The sequence below is a fragment of the Orcinus orca genome, chromosome 1 (assembly GCF_937001465.1).
Source record: "Orcinus orca chromosome 1, mOrcOrc1.1, whole genome shotgun sequence".
Lineage (NCBI taxonomy): Eukaryota > Metazoa > Chordata > Mammalia > Artiodactyla > Delphinidae > Orcinus > Orcinus orca.
The window spans coordinates 139185674-139213237 of NC_064559.1; the positions used below are offsets into that span (position 1 = coordinate 139185674).

The window sequence follows — 27564 nt, forward strand, 5'->3', positions numbered from 1 at the left end:
ATTCTGTCAGCATGTGATCTCTACCCTGACACTGGCACTTATTTCACTGTTTCACATTAAAAGCGGGGCTGCAACTAAGTTACAGGCATTGGGTTTGAAGGTTGTATGGGGTCCTGGTTAAGGGCACTGGTTTTAACATCAGAGAGATGTTATTTTAATCTCTACTTTGTCACTTACTTTCTTTATGAAGATTTGTCCTTTCTGAGCTCAATTTACTTATCTGTTAGATGGGGATAAAAGCTTCTACCTTATAGTTTTGTTGAAAGTTTAAGTGGTATAAGTGACCTGAGATAGTAAATGTTCAACAAATGGTAGTGAATATTGTTATTGTTGTTCTTGTTTGTGTAAAGCGTGTTATTTATTGTATGCAAATATGATACATGACTTAAAACCTCCTCCTTTAGATTGTGCACTTTTAAAAACGGGGGACTATTGCTTGGCATTTTTACATAAGGTTTAATAAATTAATATTTGTTGTTAACTACATTAACTTTCATCTCTCCTTGACTTTTAAAAAGAAGAATATTGGCATATATCAAAAAAATGTCATAAAAGTTGTTTTCTAATGCCTTTGTTTTAAAATCACTGCAGGTCCCTTCTTATCTCATAATGTCAATGTCCTGAAATCTGAGGATTCCACCAAGATAATATGATAGGAACTTTCAGTGATTTGGAGCCGTATCCTACTTAGACTAATGCGGGCCTTCCAGGTTTCCTAAGAGCTTGTACAGCAGCACACACTGCTGTTGTTAATCGGCACAGGCAAGAATGCCATCTTTGCCTCAAGAAAGAGGTAAGCAGCTTGATTTAATCATGTGTACCTATTATGTGGCTGCATTATAGATCAACACTGCTAATTTTTTTAAGAATTAAAAATTAATTGGGGACTCGAAGAATCAGCATTTATAATTTTACCTTGTGGGGGGCATTTATGTTCTCTGGTATGGAGTTTTTTGTTATTTCAGTGATGTTTGGTTGGTTTACATTTCTTTTAAAGTTATTCAGGGACCCTCTCCCCTGGATCTGAATACAGAATTGCCTTATCAAAGCACGATGAAAAGGAAAGTCAGAAAGAAGAAAAAGAAGGGAACCATTACAGCAAATGTTGCTGGGACAAAGTTTGAAATTGGTAGGTCTCCTCAGAATCATGAGATTTTCATAATTGTTGGAAAAACTAATTTGATGTTGAAAACAACATAGAAATTCAGAGATAATTATCTTCTCAGAGATAATTATCTTCTATGTAATGGATTTTTGAATGGCTTCTATAAAATTTTCTTTTTTTATGAGATATTTAACATGTCAGTAATCAAATAGAACATCACTGTAAACTAAAAGGCTTTCGTCATTGATGGAATTGGATTAAATATATATGATTTTGATTAATACTTAGTTTTTAAATCAAGTGTAAAGTAATATGAGCAGTAAAACCAATGGTTCTAGCTTTAATCTTTAAATACAGAAGTGCTTAGGAAAATTGTATTGTTGTAATGCATTTTTCACTTGGGGCTAAAATTATGTTTAATCTTTAACATTCATTATTTTGTAAATCTTTTTTTTTTTTTTTTTTCTGTACACGGGCCTCTCACTGTTGTGGCCTCTCCTGTTGCGGAGCACAGGCTCCGGACGCACAGGCTCAGCAGCCATGGCTCACGGGCCCAGCCGCTCCGTGGCATGTGGGATCCTCCCGGACTGGGGCACGAACCCGTGTCCCCTGCATTGGCAGGCAGACGCTCAACCACTGCGCCACCAGGGAAGCCCTGTAAATCATTTTTAAAACAGATTAAAAATGTAAAATGAAAAGTGCAGAATTTGAGATTTATATTAAACAATGAGAACCTGACAATAGAGTAAGAACATATTTCTCTCTATGCTTTAAAAATTATTTTGATGATACTGTTGCCTTTTATTAATAGAATTTTAGTTTTTATATGTAAGCAGTATCTGCAGTGGAGAGAATAGGTAAGAATTAATTACCTTAAATTAAGATACTTTTGCCCGGCACTGAGAAACTCATTACTACTACAAGTACTCAAAAAATCTTCCTCTTTTTAAAACATAATTTTGCATTAAAAGAGTTGAGGAAACCATGTGAATCTCAAGAATGTTAATTATTCTTACTCTTATTAACCTTTGAGGGTCGTGTTTCCACTTACAGCAATTCACCAAAGTTCATCAGGGGTCAATGGAATATTTCATAGGAATCGAGGTCCCCTAATACTCTATTTCAACAAGTGTTCCTCAGAGGAAAAAACTTTGGGCGAGTTAGTGTGGGAGGGTGAGATGTGAATTATGTGTAGCGTATTTTCTAGAGTGAAAAAACAAGAGTAACTGTTGTCAAGGTGACTAATGGGCGGTGTCAGCTTATCCTCCTGTTTGCTTTTAAGGTCTTGGTGGGGTTTATAAGCAACTTGATCTAAAGGAGAGTGTTTTTGACTGTAGTTCCCTCTCACTTCTAAGGGCTGAAGTTGCATTAGCCTTCTTCACACTGATTCCAGACCTCTTTGCTGAGCCTGCTCAGTTGTGCTTAGCAAAAGCCCTGGCTAGATCAGGCTTGGAGACTTGGACAAGGGACTGCTGGGAGAATACAAAGCTAAGTATAGGGGAGGGAAAGAGACAATTGGCTGTGTGTCCAGGAGAAAGTGTTACCTTGCTTTCCCTTATTTAACCTTGTGATATGCAACAGATTACTTCTTGTAATTTAATTACTGCTCCTTTGACAGGTTGAATTATATAATAGAAAGATAATTAATCCATAGTCAGGACACTTGTGTTTTGTTCCTGGTGTTGCCTGTTTCCTCATGTAGAATACTTTGATCACTACTAGTCTTAATATTAATTCTTTTATAACCCTGGACCAAATATTTTCACATGAATTACCTCATTTAATCTTCCAGTAACCCTGTCAAATAGGCTGCATTACTCCCTTGTTGTCCTTTTCCCTGACTTTCCTCACTCTAATAGTGAATTTGAAGTGGCTAACAGCCATAAGAAAATAAATAAGGAAAAATAAAAACAGTAAAATAGGATGAATCTTGTGGCTGATCAGAATACAAACTGCATTCCATGAAATCCTGTATAGTTAGAGATGTGCATGGGTTTGACTCTGAGCTTCCTAGCAAGCAAAGCAAATCATCGAAACATAATCAGCTATATAGAATACACAGTGCCCAGAAGATAAAACCATACTGGTTATTCAAGAGAAATGCAATTTTTTTCTAATTCTGAGTCTTGAGAGAAATTTCTCCCATAATTCCTCTTGGAGACATGTTGTGGAATGGGGAACTACATTCTCACACTAGTCCTATAATTAATACATTATGAAATTTTAATTATTACTTTTTAAAATGCCCCTTAGCACAGTTGAAGAAACTGAAGCTCACTGAGAGTTAGCAACTTACTCAAGATCGTACAGATGGCAAAAGTAGAACTTGAATCTGAATTAATTTGCTTCCAAATTTAGTGTTCTTTTTACTCTATCATACTGCCTAAATAAAATATGAATTGAAATTTAAATTGAGGAACATTAAGATGTCCTCTGTATCTAAAATTCAGAGAGTTGTTGCATGGATTCCTATTTTTAAAACTCCTGAACAGCCTCTGAAAGCTCTATGGGTCAAGGTAAGAAAAAAGTAGGACAAATTTGTGAGGAATGTATTTTTGGTAATTTTCATTAAATGGGGACAAGACAGATTGGAGAAGGGGGTACTTAATTATGCAAGGGGAAATGTGAGAAAAATGGTTGGTGTGGTTATCTCTATTTTATCAGTGGGGAGTTTGGTTTGGTAGAAATTCAATATTGAGGCAATTACTTCACTTCTTTTTGTACAGAGAGCTCCTAAAAGACCAACATTTAAAAGCACGGATTTAGGCTTTGGCTGCCAACAGCCTTCTATTTGAAACTGACATGTTAAAGGAAGTTCTTTTCTATGCAATGGAGGATGGTATACTTAAAAAGATGCCAATTGATTTCTAAAACTTCAATTCAAACAAAAATATGATTAAATAGCTTAGCTGAAAAAAATAGTGACAGTTTAATACCCTACATTGTATTTTTCTTTGAAGTTCAACTTTGTCAGCTCTCCAAGCTTTGAATTTCATAATAAGAGAGATTTATATATGACCGACCTTACAAATTTGACTTTGAGAATCTAAAAAAAGAATGGATCTTTTCCACCATTATGTACCCTGAATGTTCCCAGCCTCACCAGCTCATGTGTACATTAATACCCACATTTTAGTAGCTCATTATACTCCCTCCGTCCATAACTGCCACCAGTTCCATCTCTCTCCTCAGGGGTTTCCCAGTTATTTGAGAGGCCCAGGGCAATGACTTCCATGCACTCAGAAATGGGTCTGCCCCTGAGCTGCGGTTCTGGCCTTGTCATTGTTTTCTGCTTGTGAACCAGTGAAAGAACTCTCCTAGGCTGTGTCACTACGGTCCTTGCCCTCCCCACGAGCTCTAGATGACACAGAAGCTCTTGGGCCCTCAGGACGCCAGCACTGCATGGTGGTCTGCAGCAGAGAGAGGAACAGCCCTTTCCCCAAATTCTTGTACTGTATGTTGTCACGTAGGTCTTCAGAACAATCCCACGTTTTATCAAGCTTCTCATGGATAAAAGCAACTTCACCTCAACAATCCCTTCCCTGACCTCATCCGTCTCCAGTCACTGTCCTCTTCTTTTATTATGCCTGTGTTCTAGGCATTATTGCATAAAAAGCCCATTCTTTCTCCTCAGCCAAAAAGAAATCAAGAGTCCCTAGGACTTGACCAGCAGGTGTCTGGTCATCAGTTGCATACTTGAGCCAAGTACATTCAGACAATTAATCCCTTTTTACCGTATCTCCCCATATATAGGGCAGTAAAAAGAAAATGTTTAAAAATAAACATCGAAGTGCTGCTAATTTGTTACGCCATTCTATTAAGACTCCAAATTCTGTTGGAACCTAAATTTATCCTAAGTATTTGCTGATCTTTATTCTAAATTTGAACTTCATTGGAAGAAAAATGTCAATATGTTAATTGTGTAATTGTGATATCAATGTGTTGATTGTGAAATCTAAAAAACAAGATTTTCTCTGAGCATAAATTTTTTCCATAGGATTAGAGGGTTGGGAGCAGATAGGAGGGCCAGAGTTTCCAAATCTCTACTGTAATTCTGCTTCATTATTTTGTATCCTGTGTCAATATAGCTGACTTGGTTTTAACTGCTAAAAATAATTTGAACTAGGGAGGTGGAAAATACAGGATAGGTCTAATGATCGGGGCTATTTTTATCTTTTCCTTTTTGTACCTAACCCAAGGTCATGAAAAAGCCATAAGTACATTTTCCTGAGTAGAGGTGTTGTCAGCTGTGTGTGTATTTTCACTATGCTATGAATAATCACTAAACTCTTTAATAGTGTTTGTACCTGTTAAATCTCAGAAAATTGAAACTAAGGATTTTGGGTGCCACTTAAAAACAGTTCTCTGTTGCTATTGAGTATAATTTGGCATTAAATTGTTGTAGCTAAAGATAAGGTTATGCTATAACTAATGGAAATTTTACAAGTGAAATACTGTGAGCTAAAATTGATATATATCAAAAAATATTTTCATAATGAATGTATTTCAGAAGTATTTTAATTTTGGTTTAACTTAACTGTTTACTTGCAGTTCGTTTAGTAATAGATGAAATGGGATTTATGAAAACGCCAGATGAGGATGAAACAAGTAACCTTATATGGTGTGATTCAGCTGTTCAGCAGGAGAAGATTGCAGAGCTGCGAAATTACCAGGTGGGAAATTAATCATGACCAATTTTTGGTCAGTAGGAAAGTTATATGAATTCCATTATAATTTTCTTTAGATAAGGCTCTTAATAAGTTGACATATTAAATTTCAGTTCTAATTTACCTGAATAGCCTGTTTTGTTGCTGTCCAGTTATACTGACTCTTTGCCTGAAGACTGCATCCTCTCAAATTTAACTTTTAACCTCTTTCCATCTTTAAGGAAGAATTGATAGAGGAAAACTCTTCCTACGCTGGTGCTTTGCATTATGCTTAAAGATGAACAATGTGGAGTAGATTGCATAAAGAGATCTGAACACAGATATCCCTTGTAATGTCAGCTATGTGTAATTTGGCTTCATTATTTTATTTCTGGAATGTAATACAAACATATTAAAAAATAAAAAAGCCAAATACATGGAATTTTAGACAATTGAGATTTTGAATAGTTCTTCCTGTTAGTGTAGAGGGTTATACAAAATTGACTGTAGGCAACAAATTAGTCCATTTTCATCAGGTTTTTTGTTTTCTACTAAAAAAAATTAAACTCAAAGAATGAATGTAACTTTATTATAATATAAATGAATATATTCATTAAGTTAATGAAAATATTAATGTTGACCTTTTTATTTTCCAGAGGATCAACCATTTTCCAGGAATGGGGGAGATCTGTAGGAAGGATTTCCTAGCAAGAAATATGACCAAGTAATCTTCATTTTCTTGTAGTAGAGAAGACCTGTTCAAAAATTACATTTTGAATGTCATAGTGCTATCTTTCACAAATTTATATTGATTTGAAATGATATTTTGTTGGAAGAGATAGAATTTTAGAGCTAGGAGTGTTTTAAAATTTTCCTGGTTCTATTCTTTGACTTTGCAGAGGAGGTAATTGAGGGTCAGAGACATGAATATCTTGCACAAAGTCAAATAGCTAACAGCAGAGCTGGAGTAGAAACCTGGTCTCCAGAATTTCAAGGTTCTTTTCACTGCAACTTGCTGTCTCTCTAGCAGCATAAGTTTTTCTTTTAAATGTAAAAAGTTTTCTGTACATGGCATTCAATATATACTTAATTATTTTCAGTTAAACCTTGCAGGAACTAATTTGTTGCATTATATCCCGCCTGTGGGTATGTATGTGTTCAGAATACTGGTTATTGAGCATCTAATATGAGCCAGGCACTGTAATAGGTGCCTGTGTGCACACATATACGCATACACACATGTATATGTTCCTACCTGGGGATACATGCACACATATTTATCTCAGAGACCATTATTTAGAGTAATAATCTGCTTTCATGGGAAAAACTGTTAACAGGTAAAGTGTTATACTGAATATACTGCGGAATTTTTGTGCAGCTTATATTTCTGTTGATTAGATTTTTTTTTATTTTAAGAAAGTTGATAAATTGTATGCTTGGATTTTTTTCTAAATATAACAAAGAATGGTATCATTCGTAAACACCTCATGGTTAGTTTTAAAATGTATTGTTCTATTAAAGCTTTAACTTGATCTAATTTCACATTATTGTTAAAATATAATAAATACATGCAAAGATGTTGGAAATAAAAACAAGTACATTAGCACTGTTATTGTGCTTCCTTTAGATGTGTGTGTGTGTGTGTGTGTGTATGTGTGTGTGTGTTTCAAAGCAATCAGTGTTAGCCTATTTGGTACTGAGATTATTTACCTGGTTGGCTTATTTTGGATTTGACAGATGTAGTTGGTGATTATTTTCCTTCTCATAGAGGAAACGTAACTTTTTTTATCGGGTTCTCTTGAAAGAGCACTTGAAATATGTAACTGTATGACCTTCCAGTTTTTGTGGAAGCCAGGTAGCTTATATATTCCACACCCTAGTCTTACAGTATAGGCCCTGCTTCTGTGCATATTATATACTATGGTCCCATTTTAGTTTTAACTGATCTTGTTTGGAAACAGTAACTACTCATCTATAAAAGACTTGCATACATTTATAAAGAAGACTTTTTGAAACAATCAGATTTTCTTAAATAGGTAATATTTTAAAATATTTCTAAGGATTTTAAAATTGTTATTGGGAATCAGTATGTACCAAATAATTAGCATTTGGATTAATCAAAAGCAAACATTTTATACCTAGTATTGTATCAGTATCCCTAAGTTATGTACCAAATAGGCAGCCTGATTTATAGCAAATACAAAAATGTCAGGCCATACATTGTAGCCATAAAACTACATGTATAGGTAGATGTAGTTGATGTAAACAAAACCTGACTCAGAGGCTTCAATGGTTTTCTCACAAAAGTAGTAAAACTCCAGAAAACACCGGGGTAAAAGGCAATCTAAAATTTTTCCCTATGGATGACCCAGCAAACTCCAAATCATCTTTTAAGAAGCAATATGAATGGCACCTGGCTGTGAACCGTACTAACCACCCGCATCCCAGAGGCAGAGTTAATGCCGCCTTCCACATGTTACCTTGCCTTATGTAGCTTTATTGCACCTGTCACACTGTATTTAACTAATAGCCTATATATAAATTCCTTAGAACAGAGACCATGTTAATCCTCAGTGCCCAACACGTAGTATATACTCAAATGTTTGATCTACTAATACGTAAATTAATACATGGGGCAGAAATTCTTGTCTATTTTTTCCACTAATGTATCCCTAGTATCTAGAATAGTGCCTAACATATAGTAGGTGATTAATAGGCATTTTAAAAAATTAATGAATTGATCAATAAATGAAGAAATGGAGGGAATTTAAATCCTTGTAGTAAATGTCAGTAGCACAGAGAAAGAAAGTTTAGATAAGTTTGAATAGAAATTACTTTTCATATTATCTCTAACTTACAGAATGATCAAGTCCCGGCCTCTGGATTATACCTTTGTTCCTCGAACATGGATCTTCCCTGCTGAATATACACAATTTCAGAATTATATGAAAGAATTAAAGAAAAAAAGAAAGCAGAAGACTTTTATAGTAAAACCAGCTAATGGTGCAATGGGTCATGGGTAGGTATTTTTCATATGGAATACATAAAAATTTTAAAAAATTGGGGGAAAGAATAAGTGTGACCATTTGCTCATGGTTGAGTACTAATATGAAAAAAAAATAAAATAGCTTTCTAACTTTTGCTTTTTTGGAACTAAATATTTAATGAGCCCTTTTACCCTGTCCTGGAGACTTCAATAATTCAATCTAAAAATTTAATCAACAGGTTGTGAGACTTTGATAGGAGACTACAAAATAGAGAAAGTAAATATTTTCTAATTTTTTTCTTAAACATAAAATTTGCATTCATCATAATTTTAGAGTAAGCTTGGAGAGGAAAATCAGTTGATACAATAGAGCTAAATTGAGTTGGTGAATGAAATGGAAAGGGTGTTACTGTTTTCATCTTAAAAAAAAAATCTTAAGCACAAAATATCTATTTTTTTTGCTTTACAAATGATTTTTTTCTTTATGTAGCCATGGTAATTGGATTGAAGATGAGTAGAACACATTTTAAGTTAAAGTGCTGAGAACTAGACCTGTTAGCTGGGGATAGATTATACAACTTAATATTCCTGTTTACTTTTGCTTTCTTATGTTAGTTTTCTGCTGTTTACTTTTTCAAAGAAAATGTGGCTGAAGCTACTTTTAATAAAAACACAAGTAATTTTTATCTTTGATTTAAAGTGCTGTGGGGAAAAAAGATATTTGGAAATATAGCTGCCAGGTAAATTACTGTTCAACACATTTCCTTTTAACTTTTAATCATAATTTAATAATTTAATCAGACATTATTTTAAACTGTGGTTTAGTGACTTAAAAGACAAATGACATGTAGTGTTAGTGGAAATTGTATATTAATTGTTTAATGTAAATTTGGTTCACTATATGTTAGTATCAAGGTAAACATTTTGGGGAAGATAATTGAAGTTCACATTTTCTCAATTTTAATGTTAAAAATTATGTTAAAAATTCATTTTTATATATATTTAATGTTAGTATAATAGTTAATAATATGAATTGACTACAGTAATAAAATAGCTGAAAAAGTATACTATACATACTGTGCTGCCATGGTTTATCTCATGCAATGCAGAAGTACATAGGTAAAGTACACCTCTCTCATCTGTAGAATATATCTATTTCCTTGCTGGTTTTCTGTTTAATTGTCCTGTTCATTATTGAGAGTGGGGGGCATTGAACACTTCAGCTGCTATTGTTGAACTGTCTATCTGTGCCTTCAATTCTATCAGTTTTTGCTTCATATATTTTGGAGCTCTGTTGTGAGGTGCATATGTTTGTAATTATTATATCTTCTTGATGCATTGACTTTTAAAAATTATTATATTACTGTTCTTCTTCGTCTGTTGCAGTACTTTTTGTCTTAAAGTCTATTTTGTCTGATACTAGTATAGCCACTTCAGTTCTCTCTTGGTTACTGTTTGCATGGAATATCTTTTCCATTTGTTCACTTTCAGCCTATTTAAGTCTTTGAATATAAAGTGTGGCTCTTGTTGACAGCATGTAGTTGGGCCATATTTTTTATACATTCTGCCAAATCTTGTCTTTCAACTGGAGAGTTAATCCATTCTTATTTATTATGTAATTATTGATAAGGAAAGATTTACTTTTGGCATTTTGCTATTTGTTTTCTTTATGTCTTATATAGTTTTCATACCTCAATTTCTCCATTTCTGCCCTCTTGTGTATTACATGGGTATTTTCTAGTGTACCATTTTAATTTCATTGTCATTTATTTTACTATATATTTTTTGAGTTATTTTTTAAATGGTTGCTTTGGGGTTACAATTAGCATCTCCATTTATAACAACCTAGTTTGGATTAATATCATTACTTTTAACAGTAAAAACAACAACAACAACAACAAAACTTGCTTCTATTTGCCTCTGCCCCCTTTATGATGTTTTTGTCACAAATTACACCTGTATGTATTGTGTACCCATCAAAATAGATTTATAATAATTGTTTTATGCAGTTGTGTTTTAAATAATACAGGAAAAATAAGCAGTTACAAACCTAAACTACACTAGTAGTGACTTTTATTTTTACCTATGTAGTAATCTTTACAGGTGCTCTTTATTTCTTTGTGTAGATTTGAATTACTGCCTAGTGTCCTTTTGCTTCAGCCTGAAGGATTGTCTTTAGCATTTCTTATAGGCCAGGTATAATAGCAACAAAATCTCTCAGTTTTTGTTTATCTGGTAATGTCTTAATTTCTCTTTCAATTTTGAATATTTTGTCAGGTATAGATTTCTTGGTTAACAGTTTTTTTTTTTTTAATCAGCACTTTGAATATGTCATCTTACTGTGTTCTGCCCTCCATTGTTTCTGATGAGAAATTAGCTCTTTATCTTAATGAGGATCCCTTGGGTGGGATGAGTGGCCTGTCTTGCTACTTTTTTCTCTTTCTCTAGGCTTTTGACAGTTTGATTAGAACATGTCTTAGTGTGGCTCTCTTTGAGTTTATCTTACTTGAAATTTATTAGGCTTCTTGATTTGTAGGTTAATATTTTTCATCAGATTGGGAGATTCTCAGCCATTAATTCTTCAAAGAGTCTTTTTGCCCCTCTCTCTTTTCTTCTTTTGAGACACCCATTATTAGTGTGTTGATATTATTGATGTTGTCTTGCAGGACTCTTAAGCTCTGTTCATTTTTGTTCATTCTTTTTCCTTTCTGTTCCTCAGACTAATCTCAATTGATTTATCTTCAGGTTTACTGAGTCTTTCCCTGCCTTCCCACATCTTCTGTTTAGCCCGTCTAATGTATTTTTGTTTCAGTTATTGTACTTTTCAACTTCAGAATTTTTGTTTGGTTACCCCCACCTACCCCGCCACCTTTAAAAGTAATTTCTATCTCTACTGATATTCTGCATTGGTGAGATATTATTCCCATGGTTTCCTTCAGTTCTTTGTACATGATTTCCTTTAGCTCTTTGAACAAATTTAAAATAGTTGATTTAAATAATTTATTGTCTAGTAAGCCAAATGTCTGGGTTTCCTCAGGTATAGTTTCTATTAATTGAGAATTTTTTTTGTGTATGGGTCATACTTTTTTTTTTTTGAATGACTCATGATATTTTGTTGAAAATTGGACATTTTGTGTATTGTAATGTAGCAACTCTGACAATTAGATTCTCCCTCCTCTACAGGGTTTTTTGTTACCATTTGTTCTAGTTGATGTTTATTTGTTTAGTGACCTTTCTGAAATAATTTTGTAAAGTTTGTATTTTTTAATTGTGTGTGACCTCTGAAGTTCCTGTTCTGTTAGATCAGTGGTCAGTGTAATTGTCCAATCCATTAGTAATTGAACAGAAATTTCCTTAAACACTGGGAACCAAATATCTGTATCTATACCTATATCCATATACACACACACATATATATATGTGTGTGTGTGTATATGGATATAGGTATAGATATACATATATATCCCCCAATCCTTGCAGATGGTGTGTGTGTGTGTGTGTGTGTTAGAACATGCCTTCAACACTTAGCTAGGTAGTTTATAACTCTGCCTTAGCCTTTACCTCCTACTTGATGGTTAGCTGGAGGTAAGAGCTTAGGGCCATCTCAGATCTTTCCTGAGCATGCACTTAGCCCTGGGCATTCATGTAGTCTTCTAGAATCCCAGAAATATATGAGAGCTTTTCAAAGTCCTTATTCCCCAAAGATTGTCATTCCTGTCTTTCCCCCCAATCTTTGCAGTTAGTCTGATGGTTTTCCCAACTGCTATTTGTTGCAGGGACTACTACATTTGTCTTTAAATGTTTTCAATATTGTCTCTGCCGACCACCCCCCCCCCCCCCCCGCAAGTGGCTGCCTCAGCACTGGGAGAGTTTGCAGTTAGACAAGATAAAAGAAAACCTTTGAGATTGTCCAGGGAACCACAGAACTGAATTAAACAAATAGACAAACAAACAAACAAACAAAACAACCACAAGAATAGGTCTGTTCTACTGCCTCTAGAACCAGTACCTGTACTGGGAACACAGGTTATTGCTCAAGGCCACTGCTGAGCTGGGGGTTGGGGGTGGTACCAGAGTAAATTAAAATGCTAGGAATCTCTTTTACACAGATTCAGCTGGTTTTTTTTGTTGTTGTTTGTTTTTTATTACATGTTCCTTGGTTAGTATCCATGGTTCTAAAAAAGTTGCTTCTGACAGTATTTTTATGCTGTATTTTTTTTGTGTGTGTGTGATGGGACCACTTTCCTCTTGAGTATTACCTATAACTTTGTTAAAATCCTGACTCCATAACAAATTATTCTTTTAACCTTTTCTTTAAATTAGGATTTCTTTGATAAGAAATGGTGACAAACTTCCATCTCAGGATCATTTGATTGTTCAAGAATACATTGAAAAGCCTTTCCTAATGGAAGGTTACAAGTTTGATTTACGAATTTATATTCTGGTAACATCGTGTGATCCACTAAAAATATTTCTCTACCACGATGGACTTGTGCGAATGGGAACAGAGAAGTACATTCCACCTAATGAGACCAATTTGGTAAGTGATACCAGACACTATGATTTTATTAATTTATTCAACATCTATTTTTTAAAACACCTATTGTGTATAAATGTTAAATGAACAAAGTTCCTCCTCTCAGGCTTTTATAGTCTAGAAGAATTATATACATAAATAAGACTGCCTCTAATTTAAGACAGCTTTGTGGAAATTAGAAAAAAAAGTGCCTGCTTCTCCAGGTAGGCTAATTAGGAAAATACACCCCATCTGGGTGCTGTGAGCATGAGGATGGATTTCGAAGTATATATGTGTGTGTAGTGGTACTGGATAGAAATGATTGATACAGAAATACAAATTAAAATAATATGCCATTGAGAAATACAGATAAAGTGTTATAGAATTGAGTGTAGGAATAGGTTTTGTTCAGCTTCTCATGGGAGAGGTGGTATTTGAGCAGTCTTTGTATGAAAGGTATGGTTTAAACATGTAGAATGTGGGAGAAAGTATATGAAACAGAGAAAGCAAAAGTTATCAGTAAGTAGAGTTATTTTTTGTTGGAACAAAAGAGAAGATTTTAAATTTATGTTGATCAATTGTGAAGTAGAGACATAAATTGGCAGTTTCATAGTACGTTTTTAATTCTGTTAAGTGGAGATTTTTGTAAGTATTTTTCCATTAAGATTATCTTTGTGTAACCATAACATATTGATGAAAGTCATAACTGTAGTTTATGAAGGTCAAACTGTAATTTATTATCATAATTTATCATGAAAGTCATAAATGTAATTTATAGTTTATGAGAGACAAACCGTACTTTATTATCCATACTTCAAAGTTTAGTTAACCTCTACCTCTATTTTTGGATCTACTAATTACAGTAAAAAAATATACCTAATTAAGGATCGTTTCCCATTTTTGTCAAAGGCCTGGTTATTGTTCTATAATATTATGCACATAAATGACTACATTGAGTGGTCATTTTCCAAAATTAAATGACTAATCATAAATGTTGCTACGTTCAATTAACTAAAAAATGTTGTAAACCTGGCAAAGGAAGAATAAGGGAACTGTCAAAGTTTTTACAGGGAAGGAAGATAAAAGAAAGAATCATCTCTTCAAAGCTCATAAGGTGTGGATACATCCAAGCTCCAAGAAATGTTTGAACTCTACTGCATTCTAGACATTGTGCTGGTTTGGGAAAAACGGTGACCAAGACAGATACAGTACTTGATCTCACAAAAGCAACAATCTAGTGGGGAGGCAGAAAATAAAATAAGCATTTATAATACCCAGTGGTAAGTGTAATGGTTTAAGAAACTGAGAATGCTATGGCAGTGCATAGCAGGAACATCTAACTCAGTTGGAGATACAGTTAGAGAGGGAGTTTGTAAAGTGAAATCTGAAGAGTGAGGGGTTAGCTAAGTTAGAGGTGGGGTGGGATGGGTTAAGACTCCAGGTAGAAGAATGGCCCAGAGGTAGGAGGGAGAGTGATACGTCTGGAGAGAGCACACACGTTCAATATGGCTAAAGTACAGACTAAGACATCAGGATGGAGAGTCCCAGAGGCCAGATCTTGGTAGATCATGGCTAGGATTTTGGAACTTAACCTAAGAAGAAGGGAAGCATTGAAAGATTTTAAACAAGGGAAAGAAGGAATGAGATTGTTGTCTTAAAAAGGTCACCTGGTCTATGGTGTGGGGAATGTGAGATGGGGCTGTAGATGGATAGGGGAAACTAGAGTAAGGGAGACAAGAAGCTGTATTCTAGTCTAACCACATGTGAGAGACAAGATGACTTAATTTGAAGTGATAGTAGGGCAGGACTACGAATAAGAACACAGATTTCAGATATATTTACGATACCATGGGTAACACTGATATACCAACAAGTTGATTTGTAGAATAAGGGAAAGAGAGAGAGAAATTAAGGATAAAACTCAAAAGAGTTTTGGCACAGCAGTTGGGTGGATGGTGACATTCACTGTGATAGGGAGTATAGGAGCTTTTAAAGTTTTGCAGAAAGCTGATGTGTTTGATTTGAGATGCCTGTGTGACTTCCAAATGGATCTATACTATTGGCATTTGGATATACAGTATAGGTCTAAAGCTCAGATGAGAGAACTGAGCTACAGGCGTAATTTGGGGCTTATCAGTTTATAGATTATAATTAAAATAGTTGGAGTGGGTAAGACTGGATTATATATATGTAAAGCAGATAGTCATGTTTTGAGAGGAAAGAGTAAAGGAAGAGATAGGAAAGGGTAAGACTTGAAAGCTCATTTAGGTGATAAAGTGATTTATTTTATTTCTTAAGTTGGATGTATGTGATTTGCTTAAGTACACTGGGTTAGGAAATCATATTGAAAGATTGGGAGTCAGGAAATGTGGCCTCTAGGTTTCGCTTTGCCAAGTGCTCTTGAGTCACATAATCTCCTGGCTTTGGTTTTCACATATATGAAAAATGATGTTCTCCTGTATAAACATCAGTGTTCCTCATATATCTCTAAAATTTCACGGTTGAGTCCCTACATGAAGATACTAAAAATTTAAAAAGTGAAGTGCAAAACTTTATCTAAAGTGAGATCACTCTTATTTAAAAGATAAGTTTAAGAAAAAAGGTGGAAAAAATAAACCAAAATGCTCCCATTGGTTGTTTTTGGACAGCAGACTGCTTCATATTTTTTTCCTTCTTCGTATTTCCAATTTTTAAAATAGCGTGCATTTTGTCATGAGCTGTATATTGATAAGCTACATGTAAGGAAATCATGAGAGAATTTCAGAAATTGAAATATAATAAACATAAATTTTTTTGCCACCCCGTGTAGCAGTCAGTCAATCCTTGAAAGGTTCTGTATATTCCAATTCATTATTTTGAGCCTATGCACTATAAAATAGGATAGAGAATAGTTATATACTTTTTATGCATTGCAGGTTGCTATTTGATTCAGAGCTGCCATTACTTCTCCTTATGGCAAATGTCCAACTGACAGTGAACTGTTTAGAAGGGGATTTTTGTCAAAGTAGATGTGAAATTGTGGAATTTCCAATGCTACATATAAAAATAATGTTTTAAGAAAAATGCAAAGTTCCATTTTTTATTCACGTTTCCACTAGGATAGCTAGAGTTTTTATTACTGCTGTTAGTATTTATTTTAAGAAATTCCTGCCAAATGGAGAGCTCCTCAAAAAATTATTTTCCAAACAAAAATAATTTCTATTTTGGAAACTAAGAAATGTTATAGTTTGATTAATTTCCTTTTTTCTTTAAATCAAGCACTTAAAATTAGACAAGTATGAGGTTATGCTCTTTCTTTTAAATATCACTTAAAGTGATAATTTTCATGAAGGTAGGGACTATGTCTGCCTTATTAATCTTTGTGTCCACAGTGCACAGCACACATTCCTGCCAGTGGTGGGTGCTCCTTAAATATTGTTCAATATACAAAAAAAATTCTTAATTACTGGTGGGCATATGGATTAATAAACAACATGTAGCTCATATGATCAGTTCTGCATATTTGCTTCAAAGATTTCAATACTGTAGACTTAAGTAACTGCAGTGAAAATAAAATATGATATAAATATCATTGGTTATTAACAAATCAGAATAGTAATGATGTGCTCAAAGTATGTATTCATTGTGATGCAACATTGCTATCTAAAGTGGTTTCTGGGAATAGGATCATGAGGGTGGGATTTACAGACCTCATGAATGTTTATGATAGATTGATAAGGAGCTATTAATGTATATTAATTGACAATTATGAGAAATTTTAAATTTTGTATTCTTTTTCAAGTTTATTTGAGGATAACACTGTCAACAAACATAAGAATATAGAGAGACTAAGACCTAAGAACTCGAGTATGGAGCGCTATAAATTTGCTGTTAATCATTTAGACATTTGTACAGCATCGTGTGGTGCTTCTGTCTCCTGACTCTGAGCGCACTCTGTCTTGTTAACAAGTTACAGTGATCTTCCAGTCAGGATGGGAGGGCAGAGGTTGAGGTTGGTATCCTACCTCTAGGTTTCTGCTACTTACTTGAGCTTTTACTTTTAAATCTTTGTTTGAGAAGATATAGAATACTCTCTCAGAAAATTCCTTTCCCAAAACAAGTTAGGATGAAAATTTTAGAAAAACATTAAAAACAAACCAACTAAGAAAAACAGACTTCAAAGTTACAGCATTTTTCTTGCTTAGCAATATGTAGTTTCACATTTTCATTTAATTACTCTATATATTCTTATTATTTTCATACTTTCTATGGTAGATATCTTTTCAATAATATACAAAGTAACTTTGAAGGTGACTACTTTCACAACCTTTTTTAGAAAAATGTGCCATTGCATTTTGAAAATTACCTTTATAATCATTAAATTATGAATATGTATATTTTAAACTTTAAAATTGGCTTTCCTCTTTGGATGCTTTCTTTTCTGTGAAACATCATGGTTCTAGAGTCTCATAGGTGATAACAACTTTGGTTCTGACTTGTTACAGACCCAGTTATACATGCATCTGACAAACTACTCTGTGAACAAGCACAATGAGCATTTTGAAAGGGATGAAACTGAAAACAAAGGCAGCAAACGTTCCATCAGATGGTTTACAGAATTTCTACAAGCAAATCAACATGATGTTGCTAAGTTTTGGAGTGATATTTCAGTAAGATTATACCATTTCACAATTTTAACTGTCTTTCCTCATATTAATTGAAAGGATCATCAACCATTTTAAATAAAAAACAGATTACATTAGATTGGGCAGATAAAGTGTGCTTTTATGAAGAAAGTGAAATTTGTCATGGACCTTAATAGATAAGTAGTACTTTTACTGCTAGGATCGGAAAGAGGGAATGCTAAGCAGAGGCAAAAGCATGAGTAAAGGCATGGTGGTATGAAAATAGTTCAAAGTGGCCCAGGTTGGTGCATATCGTATTTGTGGGAGATACATGAAGACTTAATGGCTGGAAAGATATGTGGAGCCAAGTTTTAGGTCTGGAAATCAAGGCTTCACTTGGTAGGCAGTAAGGATTCATTCAGTTTTTAAGGGAGGAGATTAATAAGGCCAAAGACCATGCATGCATTTGAAAGATAAATCTGACAATGGGTATAGGATGGGTTAGAGTGAAGACCAGAAGTAGGTAGAGGAGGGCATTTGGGAGTAGTTTCAGGGAAAAGAATGGCCTGAATTGAACCACAATAAAAGAGGTGACAATGAAGTAGACCTTGAGATTAACTGAATGTTTAGAATGGGGAGGGGGGAAGAAGTATTCAGATATTCTTCTGCAGTTTTGAGGAATAATTATAAGGAGAATGGGTGTGGTCTTATTTGAAATAGAATAGGAAGGAATTTATTTTGAGAAGATGTAGAGCTTAGTTTTGCAGATGAGAGAAAAGAGTTCTATTCACTTATTTGCTAGTTCATTTATTCATTTATTCAGTAAACATTTATTGAACCCATAATATAAGCCTGTCCCTGGCTGATAATTTGAGGATTTATAAGATACAGCTCCAAGCCTCAAAAAACTCAAGTTTGGTAGGAAACACTTGCACATAAATTGTTAATGAAATGCAATGTAGCAAGTACAAAAACAGAGGCATACATTGGCTTCTGTGGGGTTGTAGAGGAAGACCACATGTAGTAGCTTTGAGTGGATGGGCATAGCAGGACTTCCTGGAGGCACTGACACCTGAACTCAGTTTTTTAAAAGTCCATGAGGCTATGATGAATTCTACTTTCGATATGTTAAACTTGAAATGCTCTCTCAGGTAGAAAAGTTGAGCAGGCAGTTAAAAGTGTATGTATGAGGTGTAATGGATAATTAAAGCCATGGCAGTAGATGAAATTCCAAATGGTAAGGGTAAAGAGAGAAAAGGAAACATGTATGAGAAGATAACCTTGGTGAAACAGACCCTTTTATTAATCCTAGCAGAAATATTAAAATGGTATTCATAGTTAAGAAGAGTATTTTGAAAATACTTAACATGATTAGGGCTATACAATTTGACTTCTGGGACAAGTAATATATATTTAAATAAAAATATCGTGGAAAATGGATGTGAAAGTTCATTGTTGGTTGAACTTGGTTCTCTTGAGAAAATCAGAGAAAAAATCAGCATCATTATATTTATTCCTTTTCTTAGTGTTTTGTTAGTTTGAATCTTTTTAAAAATCTTATTTTCTGTCTCACAGAATGTAAACCGGAAGATACTTAGGTGTCAGACAAGTAAAAAGGAGTTAAGTAGTCTGGATAGAAGAAAATAGGGCAGGCTGAGAACGGTGGTCATTTGAGGAGCGTAAGCGGTCTAAAGGGGATAGACATCACTCAGCACCAGCCTATTGGTGCCATGTGGTATTTTGGGCCCAGTGTGCCTCATTCTCTAATTTGTCAATAGATGCCCTAAGTCTCCTGATTTATAAATGTTGGCAACAAATTCAAAATTTTTAAAAATTTAGGGGTCCCATCAAATTTTAAAGTTTGTCATTTGGGTTTGGTCAGATTCTCACCAACTTGTTAACTTTCTTTTATGTCTTCCCGAGAGACTAAATATTGATACATCCAAACAAGAAATTTGATTCCAACAATGCCGTTTATCTATTTACTTTATCAAGGCCAGTTTTTTGGAAATTCCAAAAAATATTCTAATAATGATAGTTTACTATCATGTGGGTCAGAAACATCAAAGTGGTAAAATTTGCAATTTTGATACAGTAGCTCAATGATGGAAGATCTACTTGGTGATACCTGGATGATTTAATGAATGGGTCATTTGGTGACTAGCTCAGAGAGACCAAGAAAGTTTTAGATGCCCTCTGGTATTCTTTTTCTTTACCAGATTCTTCACTTCTTATGAGTTTGATTGTTCAGGGAAGTCTTTGTGAAAAGGTGCAATCTGTTGTGTTGCCTTGGTGAGGAATGTACGGAGAGAATCAGTCAGAGAGAAAAATGGATATCATTAGCTTTACAGACATTGGTTTTAAGTGGTACTTTCCCCACATAATTGAATTAGGACAAGGTATACAACTAAGACTAATACTAATAAGAGTATGGAAATTAACTCCTCAGAGCTTAAAATATAATTTTCAGATATTACCTGAACATAGCAATTGCCGGCCTATTAAGCTCTGATACACTGCATGATCATTTCTATAAATGGGTAAATTTTGCATCATTCTTGCCTACATTTGTTAAAATGTATATTAATAAATCTATAAGTAACCAATTAATAAATAATAACATTAACTTTTCCAAGTACCTTCTTACAATTATCTTGTCAAACTATCTGCACTTATGTAATTCTTTTAAGAATTGAAATTTGTCATGGACCTTAATAGATAAGTAGTACTTTTTCTTGTTAAGAATTGCATGTACTTACAGATGTCTGTTGAAGGTGAATCAATAGGATAGTATAAAAAGAGAATAAGAGGAGATGAAGAAGGCAATTGTGCAATAAATTTTTATCTTAATAGTTTACTAATTTCATGAATTTAACTTAGAACTTTTTTTCGGTGACTACTTTATTGATGGTAATTTCTCTAAAAAGTAGCTGTCTGCATATGAAAACTAACATTTAGCAATACCTTCTATGAAGAACAGATATATGTGCTTTTGTGCTGGTCAAGAATAAATAAGAAATCAACAGAAAAGCAGGCCATGGAGGTTAAAAATGACCTTAATCACTCATAAGATCATCCTTAATGAATGCTTTTTATATACTTTGGGTACAAATCTACAAAATCATCTTTCAAAGCAATGTTGGAAATTCTCAAAAGCATTGGTGGAATTTGATTTGATTAGTGGAATTTGTATTTGGTTGTATCATTACTGATTTCACATATACCTGCAATCTTGCCTCTGGATTCCTAAAATTGTGCTGTTTTTATGTAGTAAAAACACAGGTTTGTAATCCAGAGTCTAAATATTCATTCCCCCTCACTCTGCCCCCCCATCTCCCCACCTGTCTTGTTTCACATAGACACTTACTAGTCAAGGTTTTAACTTCTTTTTCCTACTCAGGTGATTTCAGTAATATCTCAAGATTTATATAATGTGGACTTTTTTATCCTCACATACTGTGGTGCTACCACACATTTGTTATTTTGAATAGAATTTTCTAAGAACAGCCTCTTGTGGCATCTCTGATATCCCCAAATACGTTCTGGGTTGGGATTCTTGGTAACAGCGAGGTTAACTTCATCTTCCATTTCTTTCTCTCATAATAAATACTGCTCCCACCAGGCAGCTGAATGTTTGTGTCTGACAAGATATATGAGGTGGAATTCCAGAAGAATAATAGAATAAATATAACTACAGTAGTTAAGTTGCTAACCCCTCTTGATGGTTTACTCTGTTCTAGGCACTATGCTAAGAGTTATACATGGAGTCTCATTTTGTCCTTCCATCAGTCTTTTGCAGCAGGTATTATTGCTATTGCCAGTTTACATTTTAGAAAAATGAGACAAAGTTTAAGCAACATGACTGAGGATGCACATCTAACAAGTAGCAAAGCCTGGGATAAAGCCAGAAAGTCAACTTTGGAGCCATTTTCTTAACTGCCATGCTATATTGCCTGTACCTGTAGAATGGGAGTTAAAAAGACAGTATATTCTAAGCAAAAACCAGCAAGACAGCTTTTCCACAATCCATAGCTTGTTCTCAAACTTCGGTAAACCAACTTTTTCTTTTATTAGCATTAGTAACTCACCCTAGTAGTATTATGTGTTCTCACAGAAAATGTTGACAGCTAGTTTGTTAATTGGCAGTACTCTGATTTCAGATAAACCTTATGAACAACAGAATCATCACTGCACAGAGAAACCCAGCTCTCCTAGATTCTGTCCTCTTGACCTTTCAGGCTTTGTCTAAGTGGAGGTTCTATAATGTTGTTTGTGAAATAGTTTTCTCTCCTTGGAAGTTTACTCTCCTTGTCTTCCCTCCCATCCCCTTGCCTTCTGTATGGTTTCTGAGAAGGCAAGCATGTGATCCTACCTTACTTATTTAACAAATACAAGCCGCATTCATAAATTTTTATTTGTTCACAGGTGATCTTGAGCATTTACTAAATGCCAGGCACTATTGTTAAGCACTGGGAATGGGGTTGTAAATAATATAGACAAGGACTCTGTTTTAACAAAAAAAAGAAAAAGATCAGCTTGTCCTATGCTGTGTAGTGACACAGTAATGAATGATGTATGGGTGCCTACTTTTGACTCAGGGGTCAGGGACGGACTCTCTGAGTATCAAGGGGCCAGACATGGGAATATTGGGGGAAGAGTGTTCCAGGAAGAGGGATCAGCTAGTGTGAGAGGCCTAGAGAAGAGGAGCATGGCTGGAGTACAGTGGGCACGGGGAGAGTTGGGTGAGATGAGGTCAGAGCAGTGGCAGGGGTTAGATGCCACAGAGCTTTGTGAACCTGGCCAGGATGCTAGTTGGTAAGTCCAGGCCTGATTTCCAAGTATGTAAATGAGATACAAAGAAATAAGGCTTTTCATCTTTTTTTTTAAATGACAATCTTTACAGGAATTGGTGGTAAAGACTCTGATTGTAGCAGAACCTCATGTCCTGCATGCATATCGAATGTGCAGACCTGGTCAACCTCCAGGAAGTGAAAGTGTCTGCTTCGAAGTCCTGGGATTTGATATTTTGTTGGATAGAAAACTAAAGCCATGGCTTCTGGAGGTAAGGCATTTCTTTAAGAAGAAAGAGAACTGATCTCTATTCTTTTTTTTTTTTCTTTTTTCTTTTGAATTTTATTTTATTTTTTTTAAACAGCAGATTCTTATTAGTTATCCATTTTATACACATCAGTGTATACATGTCAATCCCAATCGCCCAATTCAGCACACCACCACGCCCACCCCCCTGTGGCTTTCCCCCCTTGGTTTCCATACGTTTGTTTTCTATATCTGTGTCTCAATTTCTGCCCTGCAAACCAGTTAATCTGTACCATTTTTCTAGTTTCCACATATATGCGTTAATATACGATATTTTTCTCTTTCTGACTTACTTCACTCTGTATGACAGTTTCTAGATCCATCCACGTCTCAACAAATGACCCAATTTCGTTCCTTTTTATGGCTGAGTAATATTCCATTGTATATATGTACCACATCTTCTTTATCCATTCGTCTGTTGGTGGGCATTTAGGTTGCTTCCATGACCTGGCTATTGTAAATAGTGCTGCAATGAACATTGGGTGCATGTGTCTTTTTGAATTATGGTTTTCTCTGGGTATATGCCCAATAGTGGGAATGCTGGATCATATGGTAATTCTATTTTTAGTTTTTTAAGGAACCTCCATACTGTTCTCCATAGTGGCCGTATCAATTTACATTCCCACCAACAGTGCAAGAGGGTTCCCTTTTCTCCACACCCTCTCCAGCATTTGTTGTTCGTAGATTTTCTGATGATGCCCATTCTAACTGGTGTGAGGTGATACCTCATTGTAGTTTTGCAATTACATTTCTCTAATAATTAGTGATGTTGAGCAGCTTTTCATGTGCCTCTTGGCCATCTGTATGTCTTCTTTGCAGAAATGTCTATTTAGGTCTTCTGCCATTTTTGGATTGGGTTGTTTGTTTTTTTAATATTGAGCTGCATGAGCTCTTTATATATTTTGGAGATTAATCCTTTGTCCATTGATTCATTTGCAAATATTTTCTCCCATTCTGAAGGCTGTGTTTTTGTCTTGTTTATGGTTTCCTTTGCTGTGCAAAAGCTTTGAAGTTTCATTAGGTCCCATTTGTTTATTTTTGGGTTCACTTCCATTTCTTTGGGAGGTGGGTCAAAAAGGATCTTGGTGTGATTGATGTCATAGAGTGTTCTGCCTATGTTTTCCTCTAAGAGTTTTATAGTGTCCAGTCTTACATTTAGGTCTTTAATCCATTTTGAGTTTATTATTATGTATGGTGTTAGGGAGTGTTCTAATTTCATTCTTTTGCATGTAGCTGTCCAGTTTTCCCAGCACCATTTATTGAAGAGACTGTATTTTCTCCATTATATATCCTTGCCTCCTTTTTCATAGATTAGTTGATCATAGGTGTGTGGGTTTATCTCTGGGGTTTCTGTCTTGTTCCATTGATCTGTGTTTCTGTTTTTGTGCCAGTACCATATTGTCTTGATTACTATAGCTTTGTAGTATAGTCTGAAGTCAGTGAGTCTGGTTCCTCCAGCTCTGTTTTTTTTCCCTCAAGAATGCTTTGGCTATTTGGGGTCTTTTGTTTCTCCATACAAATTTTAACATTTTTTCTTCTAGTTCTATAAAAAATGCCATTGGTAATTTGATAGGGATTGCATTGAATCTGTACATTGCTTTGGGTAGTATAGTCATTTTCACAATTTTGATTCTTCCAATCCAAGAACATGGTATATCTCTCCATCTGTTGGTATCATCTTTAATTTCTTTCATCAGTGTCTTATAGTTTTCTGCATACAGGTCTTTTGTCTCCCTAGGTAGGTTTATTCCTAGGTATTTTATTGTTTTTGTTGTTTTGGTAAATGGGAGTGTTACTATAATTTCTCTTTCAGATTTTTTATCATTAGTGTATAGGAATGCAAGACATTTCTGTGCATTAGTTTTGTATCCTGCAACTTTACCAAATTCATTGATTAGCTGTAGTAGTTTTCTGGTGGCATCTTTAGGATTCTCTATGTATAGTATCATGTCATCTGCAAACAGTGACAGTTTTACTTCTTCTTTTCCAATTTGGATTCCTTTTATTTCTTTTTCTTCTTTGATTGCCATGGCTAGGACTTCCAAAACTATGTTGAATAATAGTGGTGAGAGTGGACATCCTTGTCTTGTTCCTGATCTTAGAGGAAATGCTTTCAGTGTTTCACCATTGAGAACGATGTTTGCTGTGGGTTTGTCGTATATGGCCTTTATTATGTTGAGGTAGGTTCCCTCTATGCCCACTTTCTGGAGAGTTTTTATCATAAATGGGTGTTGAATTTTGTCAAAAGCTTTTTCTGCATCTATTGAGATGATCATATTGTTTTTATTATTCAATTTGTTATTTATTATTCAATTTGTTAATATGGTGTATCACATTGATTGATTTGCTTATATTGAAGAATCCTCGCATCCCTGGGATAAATCCCACTTGATCATGTTGTATGATCCTTTTAATGTGTTGTTGGATTCTGATTGCTAGTATTTTGTTGAGGATTTTTGTATCTATATTCATCAGTGATATTGGTCTGTAATTTTCTTTTTTTGTAGTATCTTTGTCTGGTTTTGGTATCAGTGTGATGGTGGCCTAATAGAATGAGTTTGGGACTGTTCCTTACACTAAAATTTTTTGGAAGAGTTTGAGAAGGATGGGTGTTTGCTCTTCTCTAAATGTTTGATAGAATTCACCTGTGAAGCCTTCTGGTCCTGGACTTTTGTTTGTTGGAAGACTTTTAATCACAGTTTCAATTTCATTACTTGTGATTGGTCTGTTCATATATTCTGTTTCTTCCTCGTTCAGTCTTGGAAGGTTATACCTTTCTAAGAATTTGTCCGTTTCTTCCAGGTTGTCCATTTTATTGGCAAAGAGTTGCTTGTAGTAGTCTCTTAGGATGCTTTGTATTTCTGTGGTGTCTGTTATAACTTCTCCTTTTTCATTTCTGGTTTTATTGATTTGAGTCCTCTCCCTTCCTTTCTTGATGAGTCTGGCTAATGGTTTATCAATTTTGTTTATCTTCTCAAAGAACCAGCTTTTAATTTTACTGATCTTTGCTTTGTTTTCTTTGTTTCTATTTCATTTATTTCTGCTCTCATCTTGATGAGTTCTTTCCTTCTGCTAACTTTGGGTTTTGTTTGTTCTTCTTTCTCTGGTTTCTTTAGGTGTAAGGTTAGATTGTTTATTTGAAATTTTTCTTGTTTCTTGAGGTAGGCTTGTTATAAACTTCCCACTAGAACTGCTTTTGCAGTTCTAGGTTTTGGATCATCGTGTTTCATTGTCTTTTGTCTCTACGTATTTTTTGATTTCCTATTTGATTTCTTACGTGATCTATTGGTTATTTAGTAACGTATTGTTTAGCCTCCATGTGTTTGTGTTTTTTACGGTTTTTTCCCTGTAATTTATTTCTAATCTTATAGCATTGTGGTCAGAAAAGATGCTTGATATGATTTCAATTTTCTTAAATTTACCGAGGCTTGATTTGTGACCCAAGATGTGATCTATCCTGGAAAATGTTCCATGCACACTTGAGAAGAAAGTGTAATCTCCTGTTGTTAGATGGAATGTCCTATAAATATCAATTAAATCTATCTGGTCTATTGTGTTATTTATAGCTTGTGTTTTCTTATTTACTTTCATTTTGGATGATCTGCCCATTGGTGTAAGTGAGGTGTTCAAGTTCCCCACTATTACTGTGTTACGGTCGATTTCTTCTTTTATAGCTGTTAGCAGCTGCCTTATGTATCGAGGTGCTCCTATGTTGGGTGCATATATATTTATAATTCTTATATCTTCTTCTTGGATTGATCCCTTGATCATTATGCAATGTCCTTCCTTGTCTCTTGTAATATTCTTTATTTTAAAGTCTATTTTATCTGATATGATTGTTGCTACTCCAGCTTTCTTTTGATTTCTATTTGCATGGAGTATCTTTTTCCATCCCATCACTTTCAGTCTGTATGTATCCCTAGGTCTGAAGTGGGTCTCTTGTAGATAGCATATATATGGGTCTTGTTTTTGTAACCATTCAGTGAGCCTGTGTCTTTTGGTTGGAGCATTTAATCCATTCATGTTTAAGGTAATTATCGATATGTATGTTCCTGTGAACATTTTCTTAATTGTTTTGGGTTTGTTTTTGTAGGTCCTTTTCTTCTCTTGTGTTTCCCAGTTAGAGAAGTTTCTTTAGCATTTGTTGTAGAGATGGTTTGGTGGTTTTGAATTCTCTTAGATTTTGCTTGTCTGTAAAGCTTTTGATATCTCCATCAAATCCGAATGAGATCCTTGCTGGGTAGACTAATCTTGGTTGTAGGTTTTTACCTTTCATCACTTTAAGTATATCATGCTAATCCCTTCTGGCTTGTAGAGTTTCTGCTTAGAAATCAGCTGTTAACCTTATGGGAGTTCCTTTGTATGTTATTTGTTGTTCCTCCCTTGCTGCTTTCAATAATTTTTCTTTGTTTTTAACTTTGGCTAATTTGATTTTATGTGTCTCGGCATGTTTCTCCTTGGGTTTATCCTCTATGGGATTCTCTGTGCTTCGTGGACTTGGGTGGCTATTTCCTTTCCCTTGTTAGGGAAGTTTTCGACTATAATCTCTTCAAATATTTTCTCTGGTCCTTTCTGTCTCTCTTCTCCTTCTGGGACCCCTACAATGCAAA

The 27564-nt window shown here is 34.7% G+C and overlaps 1 protein-coding gene across 12 annotated transcripts in view; it reads left to right on the plus strand.

Annotated features, from left to right (window-relative positions):
- TTLL7 (tubulin tyrosine ligase like 7) overlaps positions 1 to 27564 on the plus strand; it is a 157441-nt gene that overhangs the window by 59171 nt on the left and 70706 nt on the right. For 10 of the 12 annotated variants that reach the window (XR_007476958.1, XR_007476954.1, XR_004484267.2 and 7 more), the window contains exons 2-9: positions 592 to 793; positions 998 to 1129; positions 5657 to 5778; positions 6408 to 6475; positions 8612 to 8770; positions 13061 to 13277; positions 17738 to 17902; positions 22761 to 22919. Coding sequence is in view for 9 of the 12 variants with exons in the window: in XM_004262947.4 (XP_004262995.1) it covers positions 769 to 793; positions 998 to 1129; positions 5657 to 5778; positions 6408 to 6475; positions 8612 to 8770; positions 13061 to 13277; positions 17738 to 17902; positions 22761 to 22919 (1047 nt within the window). In the remaining 3 variants the exon portion in view is untranslated. Of the gene's footprint in view, positions 1 to 591; positions 794 to 997; positions 1130 to 5656; positions 5779 to 6407; positions 6476 to 8611; positions 8771 to 9457; positions 9478 to 13060; positions 13278 to 17737; positions 17903 to 22760; positions 22920 to 27564 lie in introns of those variants that run through there. The other 2 variants (XM_049709014.1, XM_033431590.2) reach the window with 2 other exon arrangements.